The 20,856-nt window shown below is 62.8% G+C and overlaps 1 protein-coding gene across 5 annotated transcripts in view; it reads right to left on the bottom strand.

Moving 5' to 3' along the window:
* Positions 1-447: 447 nt before the first annotated feature.
* MAP3K12 (mitogen-activated protein kinase kinase kinase 12) overlaps positions 448-20,856 on the bottom strand; it is an 88,827-nt gene continuing 68,418 nt past the window's right edge. For 4 of the 5 annotated variants that reach the window (XM_075121621.1, XM_048831856.2, XM_048831857.2 and 1 more), the window contains exons 2-14: positions 18,213-18,743; positions 14,860-15,043; positions 14,237-14,428; positions 13,467-13,625; positions 12,272-12,430; positions 11,361-11,469; positions 10,536-10,645; positions 10,161-10,277; positions 8,479-8,616; positions 7,204-7,819; positions 6,003-6,073; positions 5,297-5,555; positions 448-4,784 (exon numbers count right to left, since the gene is read on the bottom strand). In XM_075121621.1, the coding sequence (XP_074977722.1) occupies positions 4,686-4,784; positions 5,297-5,555; positions 6,003-6,073; positions 7,204-7,819; positions 8,479-8,616; positions 10,161-10,277; positions 10,536-10,645; positions 11,361-11,469; positions 12,272-12,430; positions 13,467-13,625; positions 14,237-14,428; positions 14,860-15,043; positions 18,213-18,657 (2,658 nt within the window). In that variant the 5' untranslated portion in view covers positions 18,658-18,743 and the 3' untranslated portion in view covers positions 448-4,685. The remainder of the gene's footprint in view (positions 4,785-5,296; positions 5,556-6,002; positions 6,074-7,203; positions 7,820-8,478; positions 8,617-10,160; positions 10,278-10,535; positions 10,646-11,360; positions 11,470-12,271; positions 12,431-13,466; positions 13,626-14,236; positions 14,429-14,859; positions 15,044-18,212; positions 18,744-20,856) is intronic. The other variant, XM_048831858.2, reaches the window with a different exon arrangement.

Consider the following 20,856-nt stretch of genomic DNA (forward strand, 5'->3'; position numbering starts at 1 on the left):
CAGGGCTAGACCATACACTGCATGCTCATTCCCTTCACCTTGAGGGAGGTGAGGCCGGAGGGCAAGGCCTCCTGACAGGTTTACTCCCCCAAACAACATTGGTTTTAAATGCTGGGGTGTGGCCTGCACCCCTCTCCAGTTAGAATAGCCTTGTGCTGTCAGTTTCGGGGAGGAAATCTGCCCTTTTGGGGCTAAGGGCTCAGGCCTTAACACCACTCACCTTCACCCCAAGAACAGGGCTAGACTTGCCTGCTCCAGCAAAGCACAGGCCTAAAATGCCAAAACTCTGACTTTTGTCTTCAGTTGTACTGAAAATAGCTTGGTAGCCTCTGATGCCCAGGTTGCTAGCCCCTACTTCATCTGCCAGCTGTGGCCCAAGGAGACTCATGGGCCAGTGGGGTGCCATCCTTCCCAGCCCTGCGGCATCAATAACACACCTGCCAGCACTTTCAATACAAAATGGTCTTTAATTGAAATCAGTGGTGTCATTACTCATCTAGCAGTGGTCGAACCATATGGACAGGCTACATCCAGGAGCTATCTTACACTGATGCATGTCACAGAGGTGTAGAGAACAGGTATCCCAACTGGTTGAGGTATGGCTTCGCCTGAGGGAGTGAGAACTTGCCTTCCACAGGAAGAATGACCAAAGTGGGGTAGGGTGGGATCTCCCCATGGCTATCTCCCCTCCATGCCCCCTGGGAAATAGGGGCAGGGGCAAGGAAGAGATTTGTGTTAAGGACAGCAGGCTGGAGGGAAGAACCTAGCTCTCTGGGGAAGCAGCCCTGAATGGGGATTTGTGGAGCAAAGTCTGGGTGAGGGCTGCATCTGACAGCTGCAGGCAAGAGGCTATAGACTAAAATGTCCAGTTGGTTTCAGGCTCATCAGATCTTCCGCATGCAGTGTTCAAGGTTCTGATGCACCAGGACTAGCTGGGTGCAGCTTTAAACACCTTCTCAAATGGAGCCGAGTTTTCTCATAATCCACCAAGTGGTATCCCTCCTGGAGCTGCTCTACGTGCCCCCCACCCCAAGTGCTAGAAAACTGTCCTTGTAGAGAAAGCTGCTGTACAGAGAGCTTCATGCACAGCCAGCAAGCTACATGGCAACTGGGTTACAGATCTGGCTGCCTGTCCCCCACTGGCCTACAGGAACTCCTACTGGCTGCAACTGTTAGAGGCAATGACCGGAACAGCCTGGGTGCAGTTCTGGCCACCCCCCACTCCCCCCCCCCCCCATCCTCCAGGAGCACAGCCAGGTGCTGCTGTCACCTGGCAAAGCTTAGCTCTTGCCTGATGGAGCTTTCTTAGCAGCCCGGCTACCTGAAAGACTTCTGTGGGCTGTGGCCCAGGCCTAGCCATTGCCTGGCTCTGGAGAGCCCAGGACGGTGCTGTGCACCTGCTGTTCAATCCTTTCCCACTGCTGCCAGGAATGGGGCTTCCTCTCTCCACCTCCCCATGGTCCATGCTGCCTGGGGCTGGACCATGGAGCACTCCATCCTCTCTACCTATGGTGAATAGGTAAGTGCCTGTAGGAGTGGGGACGGCAGGTCAGTGAGTCTGGCTCCAGCCTTTTCCTTCCCAGCTTCCTCTGCAGGCAGGGCAGAACCACTGGACAGATGACCACCTTTAGGCCAGGTGCAGCCAGGGCTCTCAGCCCTGCCGCTCAGCTGCAGTCCTGCAGTGCAATGCATGGACAGGAGCCAGAAGCAGATGTTTGGAGTGTGTGTGGGGAGGGAGCAGGAGCAGGCCCCTGGGGAGAACCCAAAGGGATAAGCACCATGCTGGGGCTGGGCTAGACAAGGGTGGGATTTGGGACCAAAATGTCATTTTGAAACACAAGTTTCATGTTTTTTTCTGTTTGTTTTTTTTTTGAAGTGGGAACCAATGTCAGTGACACCAACACAAAGTGGCAAACCACTTGGGTGTCCCTAAATCTGCCTTTTTCAGCCCCATGCCCCTAAAAGAGTTTGGGTCAAAAAATTTCACTCAGCACTACCTCTTGGCCATGATCTATTTCTCCCCTGGCCCCTCAGGCTTCTGGGGGGCCTCGGTTGCTGGTGCATAGGGGTCAGCCTGGCCCCGAAGGAATTGCTACAAACAACTGAGAGGCAGCATGGGCTACTAAAGCACTATCAGCCCCAGGAAGCTGCTCCTCAGTCTACCACTTGACCTGTTGGGTGATGTTTTCAGGGCAAGGCCCCTGGCTGGGCTGCTGTTTCCCATCCTGCCCACTTGTTGAGTTAATACCCAGCTATTGTCTTTGCAAAACAGGGTCATAGCGTGAGCCTCATTGTACAGATAGGGAAACTGAGGCAGGGGAAGGGAAACAATTTGCCTGAGGTCACCCAGCAGGCATGTGGCTGAGCTAGAGAAGGCCTTCAGGGTCCCAGGCAAGGGATTTAGCCACTGGGACTAACTGTCTCTATTAGCGTGTGAGCTCGCTGAGGCAGGGGCGTTGGGGGGCAGGTGCATGACCAGCACAAAACATGCTCCTTTTCCCCTGCAAGGGGCAGACAAGAGATGCAACTGGCCTACCCTCTGTTTTGGTGTCTGAGAGGGGCCAGGTGTGGATTTTTTGGGGGGAGGGGAAGCTTCCCTGTGGCCAGAAAGCAACATGCAGCAGCAAAGCTCCATGTGCCAGCCAGCTGGGCTTGCCTGTGGGGAGATGCCATGGCTGATTGCCTACAGGCTGCCACCAACTTAGCCACAAACCTGATGGGCTGGGGAACTTGGCCCTGCAGCACCCTGCCAGAAAAACTCCCATAGGTACCAGCGGAGCACAGCCCATGGCCTGGCACAATCTGAGTGGCAGCCATGCTGGCCCGAGAGCAGGCATGGGTGGGGCAGGTTAGTCCAATGCTGGTGAATGTGCTATATGGGATTGGGGGTCAGTTGACAGCCACAGCCCCCCCACCCCACCACCTGCCCCCTTGCTGGGACCCTAGGCTACCCAGGGAAACTGGGAGCTTTGACTGATGGCATGTGGGGCTGTCCCCTGTGGTTTTCCTTTGTAATGCTATTATGTAGGACATACTGAACCCCCAGGAGGTGCCTGCTGAAACATGCCCTATCAAGCAAGGCTAAAACAGGCAGGAAGCTCAGGGCTGGTGGGCAGGAGCTATAAGAAACCTCACTCCCACCCCCTGTGAGCTTGGATAGCCAGCGCTCTGCCCCAGGTTGGGGCAGGGCCAGTGCACCCTTCCCCCCAGGGCCATGGAAAGATTCTTGCTGGGAGGGGAGGCACAGGGACTGCAGCTGGGTTTCTGACAGGGGCCAACCAGCCCATGGCCCAAGGGTCTCTACCAGCATGACAGCCAGTAGCCCATTGAGCTGCTTGGTGCCCAACCCGTACAGCCTGGGGCCATGTCCTAAGGCCCAGCAGGGCTGATGCTGATCACACACAAACCCGGCATTTGCATGGAGCACTGGGGTTTTGGGGAGGGCTAGCCCACACCAATCAGATGCTGGGCTCGCCCCTCCCAGCCTCATTGCTCCCCACAGCTGCACTGCGGGGGCTGCCCAAGGGGCCCAAACACTCAGCAGCAAGGACAAACAGTTCCAGGAGGAAAGGGGTGCTGGGGTGGGGGAACTTTCACCTGAGAAACAGCCCAGCAGGAGGGATGCATCTACATAAAGGGGGGAAGGGGGTTGCCCCCCCAAACACAACAGGGGCTCAGAGGCAGCAGGAGCCCCACAGAGCCCACCCTTTAAGTCCCACCCCCAAGCTCCACCCCCTCCCTGTTCCAACCAGGACACAAGTGCAAATGTAAACATTCGTTTAAAATAAATTAACACCAACAAAAAGTGCAGTGCATGTGGCTACCAGCAGGAGGCAGCGCAGCCACCCCATCCTTCCTTGGCCGGAAAGCCAGCAGCACCGCTGCAACCTGGGGCGGGGGCAGACTTGCTTGGTGCTGAGCTGGGGAACGGGGGCGGCTGGTGTGGAGCAGGAGGTTTGGATCTAGGGTCTGCCTGGGAGCAGGAGCAGGGGCTGGCTGGGGTCGCAGTTCTGCCCCTGAGGGCGGGTCAGCTCGAGGTTCTGCCCCAGCCTGGTGCGTTGCTGCCCTGGGCAGATCTTGGAGGTGGTTGGTTGCTCTGCTGGGCTTTGCTTGTTCTCGAAGGAGCTTCCACACGATCTCTGTGATGTAGCAACCCGCACACCTCCGCCCGCAGGGTACCACGCTGCCTGCCCGTCCTCTCCAGCTCCTGTTGAACTCCCGGCCGGACCCAGCCCGCCAACGGGATAAGTGCCGGGACAGCACCACATCTCTCCTCGGGTTGAGTTTTGCAGATCGTTTAGGAGGGATTATCTTCCCTGCATCCCAGCCGCTCTCCCAGTGCATCATGGTCCTGTTCCCAGACACTGCCGGTCATGGGCCAGTTCTGCTCTGAGCTGGCACGAGTGCCGCGGGGCCCTTCTGGCCAGGAGTCCGATGCCATGGGGCGTTTCTTGGTCTCCAGCTGTGCAAGGCTAACCCCCAAGCACCCCAGAGATTTCCTCCCCCCACCCCCCTCAGTCTGTCCATCAGGACCGAGGTGAATTCAGTGCATGGGCTGCTCCGGCTGGCTCCGGCGCTGCCTCTGGGTAGATTATACATTATATAGCTTTATATAGAGATTTATAGATTATTTATATAAATATCTGGGGGTCTGTACAACCTCGCGGGGGGGGTGGGCCGGGCCATCACGAGCTGGGGGCTGCTGGCTGTCTGTGTGTGTCTCCACTGCCCGAGTGGTCCAGTTCGGTGCTGTCACAGTCCGAGTCCTCGTACATGGAGGGGTTCTGGTCCAGAGCCGGGGAAGAGGCAAGATCAGAGCACAGATTGGGGGGGCGGGGGGTGGGGGAGAGGGAGCTGGCACACCCCCACCCCATGCCAAACCAAACCGCTGCTCCACCTCCGCCCAATGGGATCTCCCAGGCCCTCTGAGGGGCAAGATGCTGGGCAAGTCCTGATGAATCCGGGGCTCGCTCTTATGGGCATCACCAACCCAGTGGTTCTTGGAGCCCCTACACCGTCCCCTGGAATCCCTGGCACTTCCCACATCCCCCAGCAGGGGGAGCACGCGGGACTCCCCTCCCCCAAACCCGTTGTACCCCCCCCCCACAGTCCCCAAGAGGGGAAGCACTTGTGACCCCCGCCCTTCAGCCCCCTGCATGTCAGAGCCCCCAGCAGGGGGGGCACTTGGGACCCCACCCTCCTTGAGCCGCCTGCACTGCAGAGCGGCCCGGGAGGGGGACACTGGGTCCCCACCCCCCTCATGCCCCCGCAGCCCTCAGCAGGGCAGGGCACTCACCTCAGCGATGTTCTGCTCAGCGCTGAGCTGGCTCTTGACTTGCTGGACAGCAGCCTCCTTCTCGGACAGGCCGTCGGAGTGGGCCAGGGCGTCGAGTGGGATCTCGGAGCTCTGCGAGAGCATGTCGTCGGAGCGCTCCCCCGTGTTGGTGCCGCTGGGTGACGCGTCGCTCGTGTTCCCCTCCTCGCCGTCCCCGTCCGAGAAGTTCTCCGAGCTGAAGGTGGACAGCGACTGACGCTTGCTCAGCCCCTGGGGCCACCTGTCAGCAGAGCAGCCCCCCATCACCCACCAGTGGGGAGCGTTTTTCCTGCTGGGGACTGAGGCTCAGAGACTCTTCAGGGAGCTCAGTGCCGTACACTAGGTCGGTGACAGACCCAGGGATAGAACCCAGGCATTTGGGGTGTCTAGCCACCCCTCCCTCCCTTCTAGCCACTAGACCCCATGCTCCCCACCCAGAACTGAGAAAAGAACCCAGGCATCCTGGCTTCTAGCCCCGCAGCTCTAACGACTAGTGCTTAAGACCATGGCTAATGAGCAGTTTCCGGCACTATTACAGTGCCCCCTAGAGGGTGACAAACACCCACGTGCCACAGCAACCCCTGCCCTGTGCCCAAGCCCACCGGGCACGGCAGGCCAATGGGAGGGGAGGAAAGCCACGTGGCCGAGCCCTGGAGCTGAAGGCTCAGGAGCCCAGGCCTGTACCCACCTCTGCCTCAGTGGCAGCTCCCCCTCGCTGTCCACTTCTCCCTCCTCCTCCTCGGACGAGACCCCTCGCTTCTGGAGAGCAGAAGGCAGAGAAGAGCCACATTAGCGGGACCTGCCCCCCACCCCCAGGGCTGCTGTGAACCCAACGGGCGCAGGAGGGCACAGGCTTCCCTGGAGAGCCTGGACACCCACTCGCCCACAGGGCAGGATCAGCCCAGGGCCTGTCGGCAGCCAGGACAGCCAAATGAGATCCAGCAACCCACTCACTCTGCCCAGCCCTTGGAGGGTAATGAAAACGACTCGCACAACCAAATCTCAGGGCTGGGCTAGCAGAGGGGACTGTGATCGGGTTTCAGGGGCACCAGCACAACTGTGGGGCTAGCCTAGGGCTGGGCTAGCAGGAGGCTGTGCGTCAGGATTGTGGGGCACTGGCAGAGCTGTGGGGACAGCCCAGGACTGGGGTAGCACAGGGACTGGGAAGGAACAGGACTAGGGAGGGGCACAGGGATTATGGAAAGGAGGGGCTAAGGGATTGGGGATCCACAGGGAGGGGGTGGGGCACAGGGAGGGGAGCAGATGGATTGGGGCAGGGCACAGGGATGGGGATGCTGAGGGATGTGGGGGCACAAGCCAAACCGGGTAGCCCAGACCAACCAATTCCCCCCACCAGCCCCTTCAGGAGCCAAGTAACTTGGCTCTGACCCCCTTTCCCCACGGGCAGTCCAGCTGGGCCTGCAGCCTCCAAACGCTGGAGAACACTGTCCCTCCTCCTTCCCCCGGGAGCCTGGCCCCAGGGCTCATCACCCTGCCTGGGACAAACTGGTGCCAAATACCCTCTTGGAAGCTGTTGGTTTCCATCCTGCCCAGTCCCCACTCAACTGAGGAGCCCCATAGTGCCTGGTTCCCCTCGCGAAGGGCCCAGGAGCCCTGGTTGAGGCACGTCTCCAGCCACATTTTGCTGAGCCCCTCGCTGCCAGCATCTTCTCCAGCCTACGGCCAGTTTTGTGGCTCCTCCGATCTCCCCCATGCAATGCACACCCCAGAGCTGGGCGCAGTGTTCCAGTCCCACCTACGCTGCATGCGCCCCCTACAGGCGATCGGCGTCACAACCAACAGTCCCCTACTGCCCCCTACAGTCAACCCATTTAAATCAACACAGGTGCCCCCCGCCCAAGGCCCAGCCCCCGCTGAGCCGCGCTCACCTGGCTTCGGGTCACGGCCGCTCGGTAGAGCAGCGCTGCGGGTGTCAGATGCTGCTGCGGCACCCCACAGGTCTTGCCCGCCTTGCCCGCCACGCCCGGCTCCTTGTCGGGCTCCTCGCCTGGCTGCAGCCTCTGGGCTAGGCCCAACAGCCGGTGGCTCTTGTCCGCCGGCCCCACGGCCCCCTGCTTGGAGGAGGGCGAGTCGGGGCTGCTGGAGAAGGGCACAGAGGCCGTGTCCTCACTGGGGGTCTCGCTGCGGGGCTGCTCGGCCGGGGGCGACTCAGGCCCGGCAGGGGCCCCCTCTTTCTTGGCCTCGGCCTCCAGGGTGGTGTTGATGAGGTCGGGGCTGGACGAGGATATCCGGCGCAGCAAGTCGTGCTGCAGCCCCCGCAGGGCGGCGCAGGCCTCCAGCCGCTGCCCCGCATCCGCTGGCTCCGGGGCCCGGGGCCCGGTCAGCTCCCCGCAGCTGCCCTTGGCGCTGGCTTTGCGGTAGCGTGGCTTGGCCCGGCGGCTCCGGCCCGGCGAGGTGGGGCCCTTTTGGCACGCGGGTATCGACACCTGGGCAATGGCCGAGTCCAGTTTGGGCAGGATCACCTCCGTCTTCAGGATGTCCGGCCTGCGGGAGAGCACGGGTCGGGGGGAGGCCGGTCCCTGCCCCCCTCTCCTCCCCACTTCCTGTGCCCCTCTTTGATCCCGGGTGCCCTCCCCATCCCCAATCCCTGCATCTCCTCACTCTCCCCAAGCCAATTGCCCCTCCCCCATCCAATCCCTCAGCCCCCCTCCAGCTTTCCCCAACTCAGTTCCCCCACCCTCAGCTTCCCTCCCCCATGTTCCTGTGCCTCACTTCCCATCCCCCCACCCTCCTGAGCCTCGCCCCCCCCCCAACTTCCAATGCTTCGGCTCCCCTCCCCTCCAGCTTTCTCGCCCCACCTCCCTGGGCCTCAGACCCCCATCTCCTGCCCCCCACCTCCCTGGGCCTCAGACCCCCTCATCTCCCTCCCCCCACCTCCCTGGGCCTCAGCCCTGCCATCTCCCTCCCCCACCTCCCTGAGCCTCAGTCCCCCCATCTCCGTCCCCCAACTCCTTGATCCTCAGTCTCCCCCCAGGTGCCCAGAGGTGATTCCGCCTCACAGCCCTCCCCCCCAGGTCATTCTAGAGGGGAAGGGGTTGTCCCTCCTCAGAACACAGTGAGCAAGGGCCAGAACCCAGGAGTCCTGACCCACCCTCCACCCCAAGGTGAGGGTTGTGGCTGCGGCCCCAGGCTGGGCCCCTCACCGCTTGCTGTGTGGTGACAGCTTCTGGGGCACATTCCTCTTCTTGATGAGCTTCTCCACCGTGTTGCCGTGCAGGAGACTGCGCGATGCATGTGGCTTGAACAGCCCCGGGTACTTCTTCTCCAGCGCCTGCTCCCGCCTGCCAGGGAGAGAGAGTCAGCCCTGCCTGGGCACTGCCCGCATCAGAATCAGCCCCGGCCCGGGCACGGCCCCCATCAGACTCAGCCCTGCCTGGGCACTGCCTGCATCAGAATCAGCCCCGGCCCGGGCACGGCCCCCATCAGACTCAGCCCTGCCTGGGCACTGCCCGCATCAGAATCAGCCCCAGCCCGGGCACGGCCCCCATCAGACTCAGCCCTGCCTGGGCACTGCCCGCATCAGAATCAGCCCCGGCCCGGGCACGGCCCCCATCAGACTCAGCCCTGCCTGGGCACTGCCTGCATCAGAATCAGCCCCGGCCCGGGCACGGCCCCCATCAGACTCAGCCCTGCCTGGGCACTGCCCGCATCAGAATCAACCCCGGTCCGGGCACGGCCCCCATCAGACTCAGCCCTGCCCGGGCACTGCCCGCATCAGAATCAGCCCCGGCCCGGGCACGGCCCCCATCAGACTCAGCCCTGCCTGGGCACTGCCTGCATCAGAATCAGCCCTGGCCCGGGCACGGCCCCCATCAGACTCAGCCCTGCCTGGGCACTGCCTGCATCAGAATCAGCCCTGGCCCAGGCACAGCCTCCGTCAGAATCAGCCCCGGCCCAGGCATGGCCCCCGTCAGACTCAGCGCTGGCCCGGGCATGGCCCCCGTCAGACTCCTCCCCGGCCTGGGCCCTGCGCCCATCATACTCAGCCCTGATCCGGGCACGGCCCCCGTCAGACTCAGCCCCGGTCCAGGCACTGCACCCTCCCCACCATTGCCCAGATCAGACTAATGCTCTTTCACCCTCATGCTCCAAGGCATAAAGTTGTCCCTCTCCAAGGTCAGGAAGAAATTGGCCTGAGGATGGTTGTGGGAGTGGGGGTAGGAAGGGAGCATTTACTCCTTCCTCTGACACCTGCAGGGGCAGGGGCCAGACCCTCAGCTGGTGTAAATCAGTGGGAGCTCACTGAGTTCATAGGACTCAGCGGGTGGGAGCTCATGGGGGGGGAATCCCCAAGTTCCAGCCCTTCAGGGACCATGCGTGTGTGTTGGGGGGGGTTAGAGTGGGGGTTGATGGGGCGATGTATCTCCCCAGAGGGACAGTGATGAGGGGGTGAATCCCTGCAAGAGGTAGTGTTGAGGGGCTGGGCCCCCCAGGGGGCAATGATGGGGGGGAGCTGGATCTCCCAGGCGGGCAGTGATAGGGGGCTGGATCCCCACAGGATGCGGTGATGGGGGGCTGGATCTCCCAGGGGGCAGTGTTGGGGGGGGTGCTGGATCCCAGCAGGAGGTGGTGATCGGAAGGCTGGGCCTCCCAGGGGGCAGTGTTGGGAGGGAGCTGGATCCACACAGGGGGCAGTGATAGGGGGCTGGATCCCTGCAGGATGCGGTGATGGGGAGCTGGATCTCCCAGGGGGTGGTGATGGGGGGGGCTGGATCTCAGCAGGGGAGCAGTGATGGGCAGGCTGGGACCCCAGATCAGCAGTAATGGATCCCTGAGGGGGCAGTGATGGGGGGGCTGGACCCCCCAGGCTGGGGGCTGCCCTCACCTGAGCAGCTCCTTCTCCTTCAGCTCCAGCTGCAGCATGAGCGAGTTGAGCTCCATGTACAGGTTGTTGGCTCGCTCCAGCTTGCGCTCGTAGTGCTCCCGGATGTCCAGCGCGTGCCTGGGGGTTGGGCAGCAGGGGAGTTGTCAATCACACAGCTGGAGGTGGGGCCAAAGGTCCCCCTCCCCCATCAGAATGGGATGTCACCCCCTCCCCTCCGAGGATCGTGTCTTCCCCCATCCCAGGGGTGTCACCTCCAGGCCGAGCCCTGCCCTGCCCCCCCGATCTGAACAGGACATCCTCCCCGCCATGGAGATCCCTGCCCCGTCCCCACCCACCATCCCAGTGGGTTGCCCCCTGCCCCGGGCCCTCCCTGACCGGAGCTCATCACGGCGCCGGTTGATCAGCTCCTCCTCCAGCCGGTGCAGACACGTCCCCTCCGACTTGATCTTCTCAAAGTGCAGCTTCACCTCCTCGCGCCACTCGGCCTGCAGGGGGCGACACGGGCCTCAGCTCTGGCCCCACGACAGGGACCCCCTCTATGGGGCCAGGCACCCCCTGCAGGGCACTGCGGGGGGGCGTGTCGGGGGGGGGCTCAGCACTTTCATTGCTGCCCCAGCCCCGGCCTGGGTCTGCCCCGGTGGCTTCAAAAAGCACAGGGGTGGCAGGGGTCGGGGGGGAGGGAGTGTGATTCTACAGCTAAACCTCCAAACAGCACCCCCTGCTGGGCCACTGGGGGCAGCACTGACTGCAAGGGGTGAGTGCCCCCCACTGAGACACCCCTATTCCCTGCAGCACAGCGTGCTGCAGCATCTGTGTAGGTGCATGGGGGCTGGAAGGGGCAGTGGGGGGGCTAGGAGGGTGTATGGTGGGGGACTGGGTGATACATGGGGGGCTGGAAGAGGGAGCAGTGGGTGACTGGGCGGTGCATGGGGGCTGGAATGGGGACTGGTGTGGGGCTGGGTGGTTCATGGGGGCTGGTAGGGGGAAGAGTGGGGGGCTGGGCAGTGCATGGAGGGCTGGAAGGGGGAGCGGTGGGGGCTGGGCGGTGCATGGGGGGGCTGGAAGAGGGAGCAGTGGGGGGCTGGACGGTGCATGGCGGGCTGGAAAGGGGAGTGGTGGGGAATGGGCAGGTGCAGGGGGCTGGAAGGGGGAGCTGTGGGGGGCTGGGTGGTTCCTGGGGGGCTGCAGTGGGGGACCCACCTGGGATTTGAAGTAGGTCTCCTGGGGCGTGGAGAGCACGTCGGCCGAGGCGATGTCCAGGTGCAGCAGGATCTGGCGGAAGGATGGCCGGTTGCGGGGTTTGCTGTTCCTGGGGGGACAGAGACAGGGTTGGGTCCTGGGGCAGATGAGGGACCCTCAGCAAGGAGCCTGGGCCCCTCTGGCTTGCGTGGGGTGATAGGGCACCAGCAGACTCCTGGCATGTAGCACTGGCCGGGGGGGCTGCTGAAGGAAGGAGCGAGGGGGCAGGGGGCATTGAACTGCTCCGCTCTGGGCTGACTCTGCACCTGAACCACATGGTAATTTTAGGGGGCAGCACTGTGGGGCTCAGCCTGGGAGGGTGAACCATGGATCCTGCCTCCTGCCAGCTTGGGGACTGGGGCCAGGCTCACCAGCACCAGGGGGGCTGTTGTGGAGTATGCTGGGGGGCACTCACCAGCACTCAGGGGGATTACTGGGGGGGCAGGAGGACTCACCAGAACGGGGGGTCACTGGGGAGTACTCGCCAGCACGGGGGGTCACAGGGACTCACCAGCACTGGGGGTCAGTGGGGGCACTCACCAGCACTTGGGGGGGTCACCAGTACTGGGGTGGGACTGGGGGTCAGGTGGGACTCACTAGCACTGGGGGGTCACTGGGGGCACTCAACAGTACTGGGAGGGGCACTGGGGCACTCACTAGCAATGGTGGAGGTCATTGGGGGGCCAGGGGGAGCTCACCAGCACTGGCGGGGGTCACTGAGGGCACTCACCAGCACTCAGGGGGGTCACTGGGGGCACTCAACAGCACTCAGGGGGGTCACAGGGGGTCATGGTGACTCACCAGCACTGGGGGGCACTGGGGGGGTCACTGGGGGGCACTTGCCAGCACTGGGGGTCACTGGGGGCACTCACCAGCACTGGCGCAGTAGGATCTTGAAGCCGTCGGGGCAGCCGGAGGGCACGGGCAGGTGCAGGCTGTTGCTGCCCACGCCCCAGATGATGGCCGAGGAGTCCACGTCCTTGTAGGGGATCTCGCCTGTCAGCAGCTCCCACAGCACCACCCCGAAGGACCTGGGGGGGGATGTGTCAGCAGAGGTGGGGGGCTCTCCAGCAGTGGGGGGTACCAGAATCAGCATCTCCCTCCCAGCCCCTCCTCCGCCCTCACGCCCTGCAAGGCACCAGGTGATGGGGAGGGGAGGCAGCTGGTGCCAGCCTGGGCAGGTAGCCAGCTGGTGGCCAGGACAGGACAGGGAGAACTCTACGAACCATGGAAAAGCTCCCCCCAGCTCCAAACACTTAGAATCATAGAATCATAGAATATCAGGGTTGGAAGGGACCCCAGAAGGTCATCTAGTCCAACCCCCTGCTCAAAAGCAGGACCAATTCCCAGTTAAATCATCCCAGCCAGAGCTTTGTCAAGCCTGACCTTAAAAACCTCTAAGGAAGGAGATTCTACCACCTCCCTAGGTAACGCATTCCAGTGTTTCACCACCCTCTTAGTGAAAAAGTTTTTCCTAATATCCAATCTAAACCTCCCCCACTGCAACTTGAGACCATTACTCCTCGTTCTGTCATCTGCTACCATTGAGAACAGTCTAGAGCCATCCTCTTTGGAACCCCCTTTCAGGTAGTTGAAAGCAGCTATCAAATCCCCCCTCATTCTTCTCTTCTGCAGACTAAACAATCCCAGCTTCTGCCCCCCAGTGACCCCTCCAGCTGCCCCAGATCTAGCACTTCTGTGGGACCTCCCCAAATCCCCCCTCAAATCCCCCCCTGGCTCAGACCTCAAGGTGCTGCAGGGCAGAAGCAGAGCCGGGGTGGGGGGGGGGTGGGAAACTGAGGCATTGTAACTCTTTAGAGTCCAGCTCCCTCCCCTGACCCATCTTCCTCCCAGGATCCTCCTGTCCCCCCCTCCCACCCAGTTGCAGGGGATGAAACCCCCAACCCAAGTCCTACCCCCATCCCTTCCTCTCTCCCCACCGCTGCCACCTGTTCCTGCCCTAGGCCAGGAGCCCTCCCAACTCCACCCCCCCCATCCTTGCTGTGGGCTCGGAGACCCCCCCCCCGCTTTCCCCTCATCCCTCCCCACCCAGCCCCCCACGCTCACCAGATGTCGACCTTCTCAGAGACAGGCTCGTTGCGAATGACCTCGGGGGCCATCCAGGCCACAGTGCCGGCGAAGGACATCTTGGTGCTCTTGTCACTCAGCTCCTTGGAGGTGCCGAAGTCCGAGATCTTCACCACGTCATCGTAGGTGATCAGCATGCTGGGAGTGGGGAAGAGGGGGTCAGCACAAGTGTGGGGTGCCATCCCCTCCACCAGCAGGGGGCTGTGGGGGCAGTGCAGGGTGGGGGGTGCTATTCCCTCTACCAGCTGGGGGCAGTGCAGGGTGGGGGGTGCTATTCCCTCCACCAGCAGGGGTCAGTGCAGGGTGGGGGGTACTATCCCCTCCACCAGCAGGGGGCAGTCCCTGAGGCCTCCTGTCACCCCAGGCACTGGGACCCTGTGGGGGAGCAAAGTGGGGGTCGGGGGTTTCCCCTCTTGGCATTGCTGGGAACGGCTCACGCCGGAGGTAGATCAGGCTGCATCTCCTGCACTCACCAGCAGGGGGAGCAGGGGAAGAGATGGGAGGGTCCGCGCAGGCTGGTGGTGGCGGGGGGGTGATGGGCATCACAGAGCTAGCTGGTGATTTTGCCCTTGCCCAGAGGGTGCCCCCTACCCTGCAGGCCCCAGACCGGTCTCTGCCCCCACTTTCCCTGCAGATCCCATGCGCATCCCTGCTTCCCTCCTGGCACCATGCCCCACCCTGCCCCCCATTCCCCTGCAGGCCCCATGCCCATCCCCACCCCTACGCCAGCTCCCGTTGCCGCCACGTACTTGGGCGACTTGAGGTCGCGGTGGATGATCTTGTGCAGGTGCAGGTAATTCATGCCGCCCGCGATGCCCATGGACCAGTCGACCAGCAGGGAGGGGGTGACCTTGCGCCCGGCTCGCAGCACCTCGTACAGCTGCCCCTGGGCACAGAACTCCATGATGATGCAGTAGCAAGGAGCCTGGGTGCAGACGCCCCTGAGGGGAAGGAGAGCAGGGCTGGGTAGGAACCAGCCGGGCAGAAGGTGGCACCTCCTCTTGGCCAGGAACAGATGGTGCCAGCTGGGCAGAGATGCCTGTCTGGTTGGGCATAGTGGGGACATCCCGGCCCTGCCGCTCCGAGGGAACCCTGCGCCCCTCACCCGTCCTGGGCCCAGCTGTAGGGTGAGCGCCCCTCCCAGAGAGCGGGCACCACTGCACGCCCAGACACAATGGGGTGGAAATGGAGGGTGGGGGTGGGCACTGCCTGGCAGGGCCACAGACTCTGCATCCCATGCGTGTGCAATACTGTGGGTACACGGGAGGGGTGCCCTGGGTTTTGTGTACCCCAGGTGGGTGCTGCCCCATGGGGGGGCACTGGAGGGGGTGTCTCTCTCCCCTGTTCGAGGCGCCCCCTCCCCCGCACTCACTTGAAGGTGATGATGTTGGGGTGTTTGAGCTTGCGCAGGTGTTTGATGTCCGTCTCCTTGAGGTCTCGCACCTTCTTCACCGCCACCTCCTCGCCGTGGAAGCGCCCCAGGAAGACAGCACCCTGCGCCCCACTGCCCACCCACTGCAGGTCCAGGATCTCCTCGAACGGCACCTCCCACGTGTCTGGAGGGATGGGGGAGGGGTGAGTCCCAGAGCCGGTGCCACCTGGCTCAGAGAAGGGTGGCGGCTGGGGGCGCTGCAGGGCAGCCAGGGCTTGGCCCAGGGAAATGGCAGAACGAGGGCTCCTGGGATGGGGGGGGGGAAGGGGGAGGCAGACAGAACTGCAGGGAGAGCCACATGTACCCAAACACGCCTGCCCACACAAGCACCCCCTGACCTTGACCAAGATCCCAGACCCCGACCCTGCAGGCCCTGTAGAGGCACCGCTCCCTGGTGACTCTGTGCAGAATCAGTTCCCAGGAATCGGGACCAAACAGCCAGGGGTGAGGGGATTGCAGGACCCTGAGCCCCCCCGCCCCACTACCCGGGCACGTGCCAAGCTGAGGCAGAGCGGCTCCCAGCCTTCTTGGGTCACACAGTGTGACTGCAGTGAACCTGCAACCCTGTGTCTGGGGGGGGCACTGCTGCCCTCTGCCGGATGGAATCTGCGCTGCCCTGCTGTGTGCCATAGGCCCTACCCTGCTAAGAGCTCATGGAGAGTCTCCCGCTCCAATGGCAGGGGCTCGTGGAGCAGGAGAATCCGGATTCTCCCCCCGTGGGTGTGTCCCCAGCACTACCCAGCCCCGAGTCCACATGTTACGGTGCGGGTGAGGCCGCCAGCGGCCAGAAGGAGAAAGAGGAACACCTGGGCGATTAAAGCCTGCTGGCGAGCCCCTGGGTTGCGGTTAGTGTGTGTGCGTGCAGGCACACGTGTGAGTTTGTGTGAGTGCATGCGTGCGTGGGTGCATGTGTACACGTGTGCACATGGGTGTGCACATGTGAGTGTGCACATCTGTCAACCCCAGCAGTGCACTTTCGCTCTCTCCTGCCTCCCTCCCCGTGGCGGCTGCAACCCCCGCAGCAGAGCAGACAGGGCCAGCAGGTCCCAGCCCCTCCCCGCTCTGAGCTGAGCTGCGGCTCCTGTGGGGCCAGAGCCTGGGAGGGTGTGGGGCAGGAACTAGCCAGGGCTCTGGTAACTCGCAGGCCCCAGACCCCGCTAGAGCGGCCTGCTGCAAACACGCGTCCCAGCGGAATCCCTCGTGCTGTGGGGCCCAGGCAGCTCCGCCCGTGGGGCTCAGCGCAAGGCCCAGCGGGCCAGGGAGCTGCACGCAGCCATGGCTGCAGCCCCCCCGGAGACACGAGCTGTGACATCCCCCCCAACCGAAACATAAACCCCCGCAGAGCATCGCCCACCCTGGGATCTCCCTGCCTGCGCAGGGGTTCACTGCCATGGAGCAGACGGCCCGGCCCGGCCCGGCCCTTTCAGAGCCGACAGCGTCAGAGCCGGCTCTGCCGCCAAACAGGGGCTGCCTGGCCAGGGCGAGCTGCCCACAGTGTGCCAGGTGCACGTGCTAACTCACTAACACACATGCAGGCATGTGCACCCGCTCACACACTGACACGCAGGTGCACTCACACTAGAACGATCACATGCCCCGTGCACACTAACACACCCTGCCCCCTTCAGAAAGACACCCAGCCACTCCCGGGCACACGCACACGCTCACACAGGCATGCTCACGCTCACACACACACACTCCCAGGCACATGCTCCCAGACACATGCACGCGTTCCCAAGCTCACACACTCGTCACGCTCGCTCACGCCCACTCACGCTTGCCGACGTGCTCACTGCTGCAGGGAAGCCACTGGCAGGGCCCGGCTGCTGCTCAGCCATGCCGGGAGAATGCTGCCAGCAGCCTCCACTCCAGCCTGGGCTCAGGGCCAGCCCAGCCCCCATCCCTGTCCCCCCACCCCCTCGTCTGACCCCAGCCACAGACGCAAGAGGCCTGGTGAGGAGTCCAGCTGGGCAGAACTGGAGTGAGGGATGGGAGCAGGGCCGGTAGGGCAGAGAGAGCCAGAGCTGTGGGGGGAAGTGGACAGGGCAGGGTAGACTCTGGAAGAGAGACTTTAAGGAAGCAGATATTTCCCCATCTAATCCTTCCTCCTCCTCCACCTCCTGGGGAGATGCCAACCACAGGCCCTGCCCTTGCAGACCCCAGTGCTCGCACTGAGACCTGGGAAATTCACCCCAGAGCCCTGACTCAGAGGAGTCCATTCTGTGCCCCCTAAATCTCATCCTCTCTCCCTGCACCCTGGCAGATTCACGGGGACACGATGTCCTGTGTTTTCTCTTCCCGCCCTTGTCTGCTGCGGGTCATTGGCAGGTTAAACAGCTGCTGTGTCTCCCCCCAGAGGTGGCTGCATTTCAGCCAGAGACAAAGCCCAGCATGTGGGGATGGCAGGGGGCTGGGCCCAGCCTGTAACTATTCCAATAGGGCAAGATTCTTCCCTCCGTTCCCTGGGGGGCTCCGTGGGACACTCTGAATCAACACTGTCCTAGCATGGCCCGCAGCGATGTCCCGGGGGCAGCTGGGATCAAACACGGACCCCCTGGATTTCCAAGACATGAGCCAGTGTGGCTAGGCTGGCGGCCACAGCAGCCTCAGAAACCGCCTTACATGATCGAGCCACTAGAGGGAGACAGAGAGCCACGCTGTGACGCTAATGGCACTACAGTGCAGACAGCTTGCCATGGCCGATTTACACCGTGGGCCCAGGGACTCCCATGGAGCTCTGCTGATTTACACCCGCTGGGGATCGGGCCCAGGGACTCCCATGGAGCTCTGCTGATTTACACCCGCTGGGGATCGGGCCCAGGGACTCCCATGGAGCTCTGTTGATTTACACCCGCTGGGGATCGGGCCCAGGGACTCGCATGGAGCTCTGCTGATTTACACCCGCTGGGGATCGGGCCCAGTGGCTCCCATGGAGCTCTGCTGATTTACACCCGCTGGGGATCGGGCCCAGTGGCTCCCATGGAGCTCTGCTGATTTACACCCGCTGGGGATCGGGCCCAGGGACTCCCATGGAGCTCTGCTGATTTACACCCGCTGGGGATTGGGCCCAGGGACTCCCATGGAGCTCTGCTGATTTACACCCGCTGGGGATTGGGCCCAGGGACTCCCATGGAGCTCTGCTGATTGAGCCCCTGTGCAGGTCAGATCAGAATCCACCCTAGAGATGGAGCAGCCCGTGAGCGCCCCCAGCCGGTCGCCAGGCCAGGCCGGCTCCTACAGCCCATTGCCCAGGTCCCACTAATGCCCGGTCCCGCACACCCAGGGCCACGCACCTTCCTGCTGGTGCTTGTGCTCGGTGGAGTAGGCTTTGCCGATCATGCTCCAGACGGGCCTGAGGCAGCCGAAGAGCCCTTCCAGGAAGCCACTGCCCGTCTGGCAGTGGAGCCGGACCTGGTCGGCGTGGTACCGAGCATGCCGCACCTCGGGGTTCCCAGCCCCTGCCCCAGCTCCCCCGCCTCCACCGCCGGCCTCATTCTCGTGCAGCTGCAGGACGCTGTTGGCGAACTGGTCACGCGTCTCCTCACTGGGCGTGGGGCTGTGGCCGCCCCCATCGATGGGCACCACGTCACGCAGCACGCACTGCGTGGGCGTCAGATCCTTCTCGGGGGTGCAGTCTGAGGTGTCGGGGTCCAGCTTACGGAGGGAGCTCTCCGTCAGGATGGTGTTGAAGCTGGCGAAGGACGGGGAGGGGGTCCGGGTATCGTGGAGGCAGGCCATGGCGGGCTCTGGGCATCAGCAGCCCCCCACACCCCTTGGGCTGGCGGTCGATGGGTGTCCCCGGCACGGCCTGGGGGAGATGGGGCCTGTGGGGGAAAGGAAAATCCTTGTGAATAGGATCCCACTGGAAATCGTAGCCCCCTTGGGGTCAACCAGGTGTATCCAATGCCCTCCTGCCTGCTCCACTGCTGGGCACCTGCCTTGGGCCTGGATTTGCCGGCTATCGCCAAGGGACGGCACCCACCAGGCATTGAACGTGCCAGGCGTGCCCAGGGAGAAGGCACCCACCATGCATTGAACGTGCCACGTACAAGGCACCTCGCCTCCCACTGACTGCACCCATGGGAGAGGCGGAGGCTGGGGGGGGGGGGGGGGAGACAGCCCAGGTCTGCGATCGCATGGCCAGAATAGGCAGGCAGCTGCTGGCTTCCCCGCTCCTGCCTGGGTCCCTGCCGGTCTCACCCCGGAGCGGCAGCCCGAGCTCTCTCCAAGGTGCTGAAACCGCCGACCTGCCCCTTGGCCGGTCCCTGCCTCTAGCTGGGCAGGTCCCGGCCCCCTCTGGCACCGACAGACCCATTGCACTGCGGGAGGGGAGGTCACGTTTGAAGAGTCCTGGCAGCGTGGCCTAGTGGCTGGGGCGGCAGGGGGCTTGGCTCAGGGCTGGCAGTGAGGCTGGGCACTAGTGCACAGGTGTGAGATGCACTCTTGGCGCACTCTCGTGCCGGCACCAGAGGCGCGGGGGGGGGTGGGGGGCAGGGAAGCGGGTGTCCCTCGCCCAACTGACTGCAGCCTGCACGTCTCAGGATCGTGCCCTGCAGCTCGCCCTCCGGTGCAGCGCCCCCGAGCCGGGGTTGGCACGGCCATTGGTGAGCGTGCGTTCGTGGGAGTACCTGGGTGCGTGTAGCTGTGTTTGTGTAGCTGTGTGTGCGCCGAGGTGGGTGTAGCTGTGGAGCTCTGTGTGTGTAGTTGTGTGTCAGTGTGTAACTGCCTAGCTCTGTGTGTAGCTCCGTGTGTTGCATCGCTGTGTGGCAGGGTGTGGCTCTCCGTGTGTGTGTGGCTCTATGTGTAGCTGTGTGTCTTTGTGTGTGTGTCAGTGTGTCTCTGGGTGTAGCTGTGTGTCTCTGTGTGGGTAGCTGTGTGTGGGTAGCTCTCCATGTGTCCATGTGTGTGTAGCTGTATGTCAGGGTATAGCTGTGTGTGTGTAACTGTGTATTAGTGTATAGCTATGTGTGCAGCTGTGTGTATGTAGCTCTCTGTGTGTGGCTGTGTGTCAGGGTGTAGCTCTTTGTGTGTGTAGCTGTGTATTAGTGTACAGCTATGTGTGCAGCTGTGTGTACGTAGCTCTGTGTGTGTGTGTGTGTCTGTGTGTCAGGGTGTAGCTATGTGTGTGTAGCTGTGTATTAGTGTGCAGTTATGTGTGTATCTATGTGTACGTAGCTCTCTGTGTGGCTGTGTGTCAGGGTGTATGTGGCTGTGTGTCGGGGTGTAGCTCTGTGTATGTGTAGCTGTGTGTCAGGGTGTATGTGGCTGTGTGTCGGGGTGTGTGTGGCTGTGTGTCAGGAGGTAGCTCTGTGTGTATCTATGTGTACGTAGCTCTCTGTGTGGCTGCGTGTGTGGCTATGTGTCAGGGTGTGTGTGGCTGTGTGTCGGGGTGTAGCTCTGTGTATGTGTAGCTGTGTGTCAGGGTGTATGTGGCTGTGTGTCAGGGTGTATGTGGCTGTGTGTCGGGGTGTGTGTGACTGTGTGTCGGGGTGTAGCTCTGTGTGTGTGTAGCTGTGTGTCAGGGTGTGTGTGGCTGTGTGTCAGGGTGTGTGTGGCTGTGTGTCAGGGGGTAGCTCTGGGTGTGTAGCTGTGTGTCAGGGGGTAGCTCTGGGTGTATCTATGTGTGTGTGTCAGGGTGTGTGTGGTTGTGTGTCGGGGGTAGCTCTGGGTGTATCTATGTGTGTGTGTGGCTGTGTGTCAGGGTGTAGCTCTGTGTGTGTAGCTGTGTTGGTGTGTGCGCGCCCCCTAGGCCATGGGGACAGACGAGGCTGCAGTGGGAGTTGGCAGCGCTGTGCCAGGCTCTCTCCCACACAGGTGCCAGAGCTCTGCTCATTTTGCATGCAGCCCAGCAGGCTTCCTGGGAAATCAGGCGGCTCTGCGGGAACCAGGAGCTGGCCCCGTCTCTTGCCACCCGTCTGGCTGCTCCCCTCCCCAAGG

The sequence above is a fragment of the Caretta caretta genome, chromosome 20 (genome assembly GCF_965140235.1).
Source record: "Caretta caretta isolate rCarCar2 chromosome 20, rCarCar1.hap1, whole genome shotgun sequence".
Taxonomy (NCBI): domain Eukaryota; kingdom Metazoa; phylum Chordata; order Testudines; family Cheloniidae; genus Caretta; species Caretta caretta.